Source organism: Manacus candei, unplaced genomic scaffold, assembly GCF_025592945.1.
Source record: "Manacus candei isolate 608988 ecotype Guabito, Panama unplaced genomic scaffold, ASM2559294v1 h1tg000020l, whole genome shotgun sequence".
NCBI lineage: Eukaryota > Metazoa > Chordata > Aves > Passeriformes > Pipridae > Manacus > Manacus candei.
The window spans coordinates 717,047-727,751 of NW_026138068.1; the positions used below are offsets into that span (position 1 = coordinate 717,047).

Consider the following 10,705-nt stretch of genomic DNA (forward strand, 5'->3'; position numbering starts at 1 on the left):
AGAGCTTAACTCTTTCAGGACACTTCAGCCCTTTCACTGACAAGGACAGTAGCTTCTTCCCATACAACTTCCAAGGTTGGCATGTTTCTGGGTTCCAGGAATGTTCCTATCCAAGCCCCTGAAACAAACACTTATGTGGTCTTTGAAAACAGAGATTTTGTTGGTTTCACCTTGGCATAACTGTAATCACACCGCCTACCTCACACATATGTGTGTGGACATTTGGCTGGCTATTCCACATCAGGGAGCTGTGTTTAATACTAAAGCTGTCCAGAAAGATTTCAGATCACCTTCATCTTCCCACAGTTGCCTGAAGATAACAAGAATGGTGGACAACAGGAGACCAGATGACTTCACTTGACTTCTATTATTTGAGGATATTCAGCTCCAGTGGCAACTGAATGTAAATAAAATACATTTTGTGGTTGAGAAATTTATCCCAATCTGCAACTACAACCTTATTATTTCACTATAGGAAACCTGTCCATTTCTAGCATCCAAACCAAAAAAGACTATCCCAGATAGTCACAAAGGGGGGAGGAGGAAATAGTAGTTGCTTTCTCAAGTAAAACAGAAGAAACTGCCTTGGGAGTTCTTTTGCATTAACTAGTCCACAATGTCTTTTCTTCAGACACAGTTTTGGGATACAAAAGATAATATCTTTTAAACAGGCAAAACACTGCCAGCTAGCAGAATGGGGATACCTTGCCTCTGAGCAAAAAGAGGTCTCCAGCCCTTGGCTCCTATTAAATACTGAACTCAGCAGCATCTCCTGGCACTGTTTCAAGGGTTCATTTCTTGCTCCCAGCCCTGCTACACATCATCAGGACATCTGCCAGCTTGGCATCCAGACCATAAAGTGTTCATCTCCCCTTTATCCTCACAGCAGGCAAGATCTGCTCTGAAAGGCTTCTAAATAAATACAAAACAGGTACGAGAAAGTATGACAGACCCTAGTAAAATACAATACGACTGTGATGGGAAGGAATATCTTTGCCTGTTATATTGTACACACCCTTTAGAGACTGCCTTAGGAGAAAACCCAATGCACCTAAGAAAAGGCCAGCAACTGCTACACTGTGTATCCTAACCTCTATCCTTATCTCCAAAGACAGCAAGGACAGGTAAAACCTCAGTGCAGCAAGAACACACAGCACTCATGTGCACAATTGGTACACTGTATATAATGTTTTATATTATATATATATATATTTTATATATATATATATATAATGTTTTATCCATGAGATACAGATATTATTATTATTGCTTTTAAGGTAAAACCAATCAAGGTTCAATTGGGAATACCATCATTTAGCCAGGCCCAAATAAGAAGTCTTATAAATCTTCAAGGGCAGTCTCTGTGAGAAAAATAAAATAAAATTAAGAAAAAAACCCGCATAGCCTTTAAAAGAGGTTCTTCTCCATGAACTACAGAGTTGTGGAACAGACCCATCAATGTAAAAAAACCCAAACAGAACACCTTTTGCAATTCCAAGTCAGTCCTTCAAACGTACTTTTCTTAATCTGTCATCAAAGGAGACAGGTTAAAGCTGGAAACTTGCAGTTCTAAAGGTGAACTCAACAGAAAGTTTGGTTCAAGCCTCTTCTGCCTGGGGGAGGAAGGGCAGAGTGAAATGGATAGAGAGAAATAGAGGAGAAGGATTTTGTCCAGCCATGCTTACTACACTTTCTCTTGTGTGTATTTTTTTAAAGCAGGCAAACATCACAAGCTCAAAGTAGGAAAACAGATCTTGGCACGAACTAGGGTCTTTTCTGAATTAAATGCAATTTTTCAAACACTACAATCAGAAGTATTTGAAAGTTGCTTACCAAGCACATGCAATAAATTCACAGTAGGAGGTATGTACTTGCAACATGCGTGCCTGTACAGCTAATTAACAGTTGTACTCAAACCATGACTGCAAACTCTAAAACTCTTAGTTCTTGTCAGGCCAGTCATCTCCTCATCGATTCTTCCATTTGCTTTACTACTGAAAATGATGCAAAACAATAAAGCAGCTTAAGCTCAAGAAAACCAACAGAAAGCTTAAGCTGGTCATCAGCTATAGAAAACAACTAAAATCCTCACATTAATGCAGAGAGTAACATGGGTCTGGGAAACCTAGAGAGTCTGCATGTATTACACTACATATTTAAGGTTGTACTTGTGTCTGGAACATAACAGGCACCTAATCAACCTTTGTAAACTGGCTTTTCATCTTAAAGCCAAGTGCAACAACAAAAGTCTCTAAGCAGCATGAAAAGGAAACTTAAAAAAATGAATGAAAGAAATCTGCCACTGTGAAGAGACACCCTAAGCCACCAGAGCCCTATTTTCCTGAGCACTAGTACTCAAACCTAACAGAAGCACAGCTTCACCAATGTGACAAGTACAGGAAGGTGCAATTTTTGGCAGTCTCCACTGGGTATCCACAAGAGCCCATTTCCCTGGTCACCTCTGGTTTAAGTGTCAAGCAGTCAAGAAAAATGAAGAAAATAGAACTTATTTTTTTTAACACGAATCTTCTGTTGCTGTTCTAACAATTTCAAACCACATCTTTGTTTTTAAACAATTTATTTTTCCTTTGCCAATCTCTTTTAGTGTGAAGGACTCTCCCTTCAAGACAGGAAGTGAGAAATTAGGCCAAGCATTCAACTGGCATTCATTCTGTTTTCATATGCAGGCACACACTCTGGTTTGAACACATTTGAATACTGAAGTGCAGATGCCCAAAAGAAAAGATAGTATGTAAAAATTAATACTTAACACCTCCCAAATTGAGCACTTCTGAAGCAGTAAGTGTCTTAATGCAAATACATGTACTGCTTACACAACTGGGTAGAACACAAAGCAGATTACTGCCTCCAGATCTAACCTTTCCTTAACCAGTCTGATGCTGGCCTCCTGAAAGCATTCACACTTTGAAAAACTGTTTCTGAAAGTTATTTTGGTTCAGAAGGGCCTCACTTTGCAATTCCAAAACAAGGACTAGAAGACTGTAATAAAAAAGGGAGCCTTTTTAAATACACGCTCCACCACAAGATGGTATAAACTGGAAGAAAATTACTATGTATGCTAATCAATGGTTTTATACAACTACTCAAGACTTTCCTATAAGATCTGCTTGCAGTAAAGCTGCCTGCAGTTCTTTCCCTCCAAATCTGCCACACTGAATCATGTCCTCCACACACTTCACCAGGAGTCATTTCAGAAGCCCTTCACTAGGCAAAGCACTTAAGAAGCAGCTGCCCTGTCCCATAAGGGCACCAGTGGGGTGCTCAGGGGGAGCGGGTGCCAGTTCCACCCATGGGGCATAGCTGGCCACAACTGCTGGTAACACTGGGAAGCAGGCTGTAATTATATATAAACCACTGTAGTCACACAGATCCACTCTCAACATAAATAAATATATATAAATGAAAAAAGTTCTCCAAATGGCTCCATGTTTAACAATTTTTGAGTGCCACTTCTCTCCGGGATTTTTTCTTAGTTCCACCTCCCAAACAAGCAAGAGGAGCACATGGAAAAGGAAGTGCTCAGCATCCTGCCAGCAAAGGCAAAGTTTTCAACAGTACAGACCTTCAACATCTGTGAGGAAGTTTAACTAAACATATGGACTATGCAGAAAAGTTACCTGAACTCCCACAAACCACTTTTCCCCACTCGATTCCCCATCTTTACTTGGAAATTGCACTGGTTGTTCTGAGCACTGAGCCAGCGCTCTGAGCCTTCCGCTTCTATTTACGTACTTAACCTACTTTATTCTTATTCCTCTAAATGGGTCACAGTAGCATTTTTTTGCTATTTCCATTGTAATTTCTCCACACTTAAATATCTTTTACCACATTTTCTAACACTGTGTCTTCCCGCCTTCTCTGCAAGGGACTGTCTCAGTCTCGCACGCCAGCAAGGTTCTGGTAGAAGGATTCTGGTATTGCTGCAACTCTGTGCAAACACCACAGATGCTGGAGCTTCCTCCAAAACCAAGAACTCATCACTGAATTTGGTACCTTATCTGTGGATCACGCCTCTCCCCTGTAGTAATGCCTAGAAACTTTTATTTATTACTGCCTTAGACTCATTTAGAAACAGCTCCCACAGGTGCCCTTAATTCTCTCTTAATAAGAGAGTTAAGGTATTGTGATACCTTACAGCTTGAAATTCCAAAGTTTTTAACTCGGTAAATACTATTTACTAGCCCTTAAATTTCCTATTGTTAGGAAATTAACTATTATCATAAGGTTATTACTAACTATTTTCATAAGGTGTTTCTTCTTTTCAGAAGATATGAAAGAAAACATAAATCTGTCCAACCAGAGAGAGAAGGATGTTCTTGTAGAAGGCTCAAGCTGCCAAGTGTCCCTTCTTGCCACTATCTTTGACACTCCCCCCTTAAATTCTCTTACATTACATTTTTGCAGTGAACCTTAACAGGATGGCACATGATTCTCAAAGCAGAGCACTACAGCTGCAAGCAGACAGCAAACAACAGCCGGTAGCTACCACAGAAGGAGTTCATCGAGTCCTTTCACCACCGTTCTAAGAGACATCTTGAATATTGCACTGTTGAAGAAGTAACAAAAAATATGGATACTTATTTACAGTACCACGTTCAGAAGCCAATGCAGACAGGCAACTCCTTGTGAACTAAGCCAGCAATGCTGTGATTGGGCTGGAGCTCAGTGTCAAGACAGAACAGTAGAAGAGGATAAACGATCTAAACAAAGCACTTTAATGGTCTGTCTCCAACTCTGCCGGGTACCACCTCACATCACAGTACACAACCGGCTAAGCATGACTGAAACTTGAAAAAAAAAGGAGAAGGACAGAAGGAGGGATGAAACTGTGAGACAGCTGGACTAATCTGTTCTGAGATCAAGTTCAGGACAATACCTCTACTGCAAGCAAGCTGCTTGTGCACACTCTACAAAGGCTGCCCAGGTACAATAACTATACAAGTCTTTACCTCAGCGATCTCTTATTTTGAATGCAAATTACACTTCCTTTATCATCCTGGCCTTCTCTTGTAGAGAACCCCAACCTGTAGTCAGTCACCTGTTGCTCTCCCATGAAAAACACCTTCCTTTCACGGCAGGAAAAACTCAACAGTCCATGAGGGAGTAGGGGACCCCAGCCCCCAAAAAAAGCCACTCTGGGCATGTGCAGTCTTCATCCTTCTGTCAGAAATTACAGAGGAATAAGCACAGATCCAGCTCAGGTCAGGCACAGCACACCACACAAACTATAGAAGAGGAGCCTGCTGTTCACAGCACTAAACCTGCACTTTTCATCTTTCTGTCACCTGTGAACTCTCTCCCATAACAGAGAGGACTGACGAGCCCTGCCAACTCCCAGAACAAATTGAAAACTCCAGTTTAGGTTTCAAAGGCTGCACATAAGCTTTAAAGGACTGAGGTTACAGAAAATGCCCAACCACAATTTGTAAAATTTTTTGCTGTTCCATGCATATATCAAGGCTGTAGTATGGAAGCATCTTGTTCCTACCAGCTGGATAGTCAAGTCTTAGTACAATGATAACCAGAAAACAAAAGAAAAACTGAAGCTTAAATTAAACAAGGTTTCTGATGCACAAAGCAGTAAAGCAACAAAGTATAGAAAATAAGCCCTGCTCTGACTATTTAACACACACATGATGCTGTTATAACAAAAAAGGAGCCATCAGTGACTTGCTGTTATTAAAATAAATTAAATAATTACTTTCACAAAATTTAAAACACCCCACTTTTTTTAAGACAGCAGCAATTCACTTTCTTCCATTCATGGTTCAGTCTTATTATCTATTCAAACACAAGCTTTCAGAATGGTGATGGGACTTGTGGTTTGGTGTGACACAAGTTCAGATGAAAGGCTCAAAGGGGCAGTGCTTAGATTCACCTACTGAAGATGGACATCCTCAAGATTACTGTTCTCACTTGCCTCAAAACATTTGCCAGTTGTGAGTATCTGTTCATAACATCAAAGACTGAAGATTAGGGAGGACAAAACTACAGCAAACTCCCACTTCTCATTCAAGGCACAACAGATCCTTTCCAGGTCTCCTGCCTTTGTATCAAAACAGAGAAACATAGTAAATGCTGAACAGCCCCTCTCCTCACCCCATTCTCAGCATCCACAGGGTGTTAGCTCTTTGTTTTCGGTCAGAATAGAAGTGCCACGTTCCAGTGACAGCTCAACTCCAAGATACTTCACTTCAAGGACACAATAACAAAGCAAACCTGAAGCCCAGATAAATTATCCCTGATATCCTCAGGATCATTACTGCAAGCCACAACTCTACAGTTAAGGTATGGAAACTAACACAAAGCCAGTCACAGGTGTCTTCATATTCTAAGAGGATAACTAGCAAAGCAAACATCCAACAAGACAGTGACTCAAAGCCACAAATAATCCCATTTCCTCAATCTGAATGGCCTTTAGGCACTCAGCTCCAGCAAGAAGAAACTTAACCTACCTGATCACAAAACAACAACTAAAAAAACCACCAAAAACATTTTTGTTTTCCACTCTCAAAGGACACAAACATTCCCTTGACTTAGTCTCCTCTGATCAGCGCCAGACATCTACATATCTGCACAGTTATTTCAAGTCACTCCTTTCCACACCGTTAAAAACTCTGTTGATGCTTCGGAGTGCAGTTTGCAGCCTTTAGCAACTGTTGCATTCTGAGAAAAGGTTCAAAGCCATTCAAATAAATAAAGGGTGGGAGGGAGACAGAAGGAAGGAGCACACAGGCACACAGTCTTGCACTCAGGTTTGAAGCCTCCCCACCTTCTGCAAGAGAAAGATAGGCAATAGTTTCCTACAAAGAAGTGTCATGCAAGAAGGTGGGAAGTGTCCCACTTATGTTTTCTTCCTGGAGCTTAAAGCACTGAGTTATGCTTGTTCTCCCCAGACTGGTAATTTTTGAGCACAAAAATGTATGCAAGTGGAGATTATTAGATCATCTACACACAGTTCAATGGCTACATAAAGTTCATTATTTCTCTGCTGAGGCTTCCAACTAGAAACAAACCAACCAAAACTCAAACTTTCGTTTCACAAGAAAAACCACACATAACGTTCCCAAATCTCTCCTCCATGCTGCTTCTCACTGTATACATGCATTGTATGCATCAGTAGTCAACCCATTACTGTATTCAACAGTACGACTGACACAGGAGTAGAAAAAAAGACAGAATTGGCAATTATGAATGTGCATCATTTAAAGCTTTTGACATGTCAGCGTTTTTAATGCAATGTAAAACAAGCGATAAATTTGATCCTCTTTTCCCAGCACCTCACCTGAGCAGCTCCTTCACACCCACATCTTTACAAGAAACACAGCATCAGATGCTCCACACCTTAGTTATCAAGCGGAACAAGCAACTGGAACAGAATCTTGCCAGTTCCATGTAGAGTTAAGATACATAATCTCACTCTGAGCAATAAAGCCACTGCTAGTAAAAAAATCAGCCATGTTTATTGTCCTGGCACTGTCAGTTTGTGGCCATATAGCAACAGGTTTGAGACAAGACTACATCTGAACTTTGGCCCTGAATGGTACGAGAAGTTTCAACCATAAGGAGTTCTCCAGTCATAATTTGTTTTAAACCAAAACATCTTTTTAGAGGTTTCAGCTAAGTCTGGTTTTCACAATCACTCTCCAACCAAATGTTTGCAATTTCCAATCTCAGCCATATCAATGGCCACTACACTGCCCGGAGAAATACAGAATATTCCAGTACACCAGATATCACCAAGATGGTTAGACCTTCAAGCAGTTTAAGGACCAGCTGACACAGCAACCTAAGCATGAGTTTGCTGAATACAAACTGTGGCCACATGAAAGAAGACATGAACATTTCATCTCTGTAAAGAGTTATTCTGGTAGACACTTGACCCTATTAAGACTAGTTTACAATAACATGAGAAGCAATATAATAGCACACCACTACTGGATAGGAATCTGACCAATAACCAGTTTAGGAGTGGATGTATGACCTATCAAAAGCTGAAAGTGCATTGTTTCTTACGGTTGGTTTTTTTTTGTTCAGACTTTCAAGACCAATGAGTAATTGATGCTATTAACATAAACAAAAGTAAGTCTTTGTGTAGTCTCAAAACCACAATTCCTTTGATCCATTCTTTAATGTGTGCCTGATTTTAAAGAATTTCTAATATTTCACTTTAAAGAAAAATGCATCTTATTCTTGAATTGCTGTGTGCACTGACAAAGGGGCTGGGGCAGAGAAGAGCTTGCTTCACTGACTGATGTACAACTAACTTGCTGCTGCTGAACAGGTTCCGAGTGGCATTAGCTTCATGAGCCTTTTCTAAACCTCACAGGAAGCTTTAAACGATGATCCAGAACAACAGATTCATAGTCTTCTATAAAAACACAGCCTTGCTGAAAAAGGGAGGCAAGACAGTGCTGTGAAAATCTTATAAATTCTAGCTCTGAAAAAGTCACTTTCAGGAGGAGATAAAGGAAGCAGGACACTGACAAGAGATGCTGGATGCAATCTAGAACCTCAACAGTCAAAACACAACTGATGGCAATCAGTCTAGCTGCTTTGGAACGATGTCTGTCTTCTCCGAAAAAAAGAACACATGGCTCGTAAAAAAAAATAGCCTGTCCATGAGGTATGTTATGTAGCATGTGTTCAGATGAATAAGCAAATCCATTTTTGAGCAATAATTGACTGCAAAAGATTTGCCACATCATTTGGCTTTCACTGCAGTCTTTCCTATTTGGGGTGCTGTCTACTAATGATGAAGAGGAAGCAGACAGCTGATGCTACACACCACAAAGCCTGCAAAAGTCTCTTTAATACATTTGTTCCAGGTTGTGCAAATCTAAGTCTTAAAAAAACAGTAAGTTTTTTCTCCACTTTTACTTAGTCACCAGGAAAGTATGACCTCAGTAAACAGCCTATATTCTCTTCTTAACACTAATACCTGACACAAAAGGAACCTTTAGGGTCTCTTGTTGGCCCTAAAGACAGTGTTAAGTCTCACTGTTTGAAAATGCACCAAAAGGTTAAAAAACATCCACCTGTTTCAGTAGCACCACCTTTTTTTTTAAATGTCACAATTATAAAGTAATTGATCCATTCCTCTTTTCTCTGAAGACAATAATCACCTTACATTGGCAATTTGTCCTCACAACTCTTCTGGCTGTGAAAGAACTTTTATAAGGAATCCTCCCAGGTGAAACCATTTTGAAACATCAAGCACTCAAAAGCAGTATTCTTTAAAAGGGAAAAAAATGTTATTTTGATAGTAAAGTATTTATGTTTGTAGAGCTTTATCAGTTGTTTCTAGAGCTTACTTGCCACCAGTTAGCTTTTTTAAAATTTTATGTGTATATTCATTTATGCATGTATGTGTATGTACATGGAACTCAAGCAAACAAATTCCACAGCTCTTAAAGAGAAATAAGGATTGCTATTAGCAATTGCTTAACAGTCAAACTTATTAAAACACCATTCAAGTAATTTTTCTCTACTTAGCCAAAGGGGGGAAAAAAATAAAGTCAACAATTACAAGAGACTACAAAGGAATTAGATAAGCACTTCAAGAGTTTCAAACACAGTAAAGAATAGCTGCGTTCAGTCACAGACAAAAATTATTTCTCTAGTGAGAAAGTCAAGCGCAGCTTTGTACGAAACGTCCGCGACGGGAGCCCGGCTTCGAGGGAGCCCCGAGCGCAGCAGCCCCGGGGGCGCGGAGCGGGCACCGGCCGGCACAGCCCGAGCGCGCAGCACCCAATTGCTGCCGCGGGACTTTCGGCCCGGGCCCCCCGCGACCCGGCCGCCCCCGGAGCGGGGTAGCCCCTCACAGCCCCGGCCGCGAACCGCCGGGACCGGCAAGGGCCGCCCGGCGCGGCACCGCCCCCGCCCGCCCGCCGGCATCGCGCCCGGCGGAGGGGCGAGCGGAGCGGAGCCCGAAGCGCGCGGACGGCGGCCCTCGGCTCCGCCCGCTCCCGCCGCGGAGAGACCGCGCCGCGCGCCCGGCTGTCAAAGCGGGGCGGCCCCGCAAGTTGGGGCCGGCGCGGGGCCTTTGTGCGCGGGCGCGCATCTGTCACCGCGTCCCCGGGCCGCGCGGCGCACGTGGGGCGGCGGGCCCGGCCCCGCTTTGTGCCGCAGGTGCCGGGCCCGCGGAGCCATCTTGGGGCAGGCGGCGCCCCCCGGCCGCGCTCACCTGCACGATCTCGCCCTCGGCGCTCAGCGTGGCCCCCGCGCGGGAGAAGCGGCCCTGCAGCCCCGTGGTGTAGGTGGTGTAGTCGCCGCTGGGGCTGGACTCGAAGAGCACCACCTCCACGAACGCCGTCTCCTTGCCCAGCGCCGCGCCCGGCGCCGCGGCCAACGCCACCCCGAGCAGCAGCAGCGGCAGCGGCGGCACGGGCAGCCTCGCGCCGGCCCCGCAGCCCCTCATCGCGCGGCGGGAGGAAGCGGCGCCCCGCCGCCGCGCATCGCTCCCGAGCGGCTCCAGCTCCCGGGCCGGGGTCCCGGGCGGGTCAGCGCCCCATGGCAGCGGCCCTCCCGCCGCGCTGCGCCCCGCTCCTCGCCGCCGCCCGCCCCGCACTCCCCGTCCCTCGCCCCGGCTCCTCTCCGCCCTGCCAAGCCGCTTCCCTTTCATCTGCTCCACGTGACGGCCACCGCGGGGTTATCCCCGCCCTCCGCGCCGCGCTGACCCGCT

The 10,705-nt window shown here is 43.8% G+C and overlaps 1 protein-coding gene across 2 annotated transcripts in view; it reads right to left on the reverse strand.

Moving 5' to 3' along the window:
• ZNRF3 (zinc and ring finger 3) overlaps window positions 1-10,494 on the reverse strand; it is a 74,524-nt gene extending 64,030 nt beyond the window's left edge. For both annotated transcript variants that reach the window (XM_051785834.1, XM_051785833.1), the window contains exon 1: window positions 10,208-10,494. In XM_051785834.1, coding sequence (XP_051641794.1) covers window positions 10,208-10,441 — 234 coding nt within the window. In that variant the 5' untranslated portion in view covers window positions 10,442-10,494. The remainder of the gene's footprint in view (window positions 1-10,207) is intronic.
• Window positions 10,495-10,705: the final 211 nt, after the last annotated feature.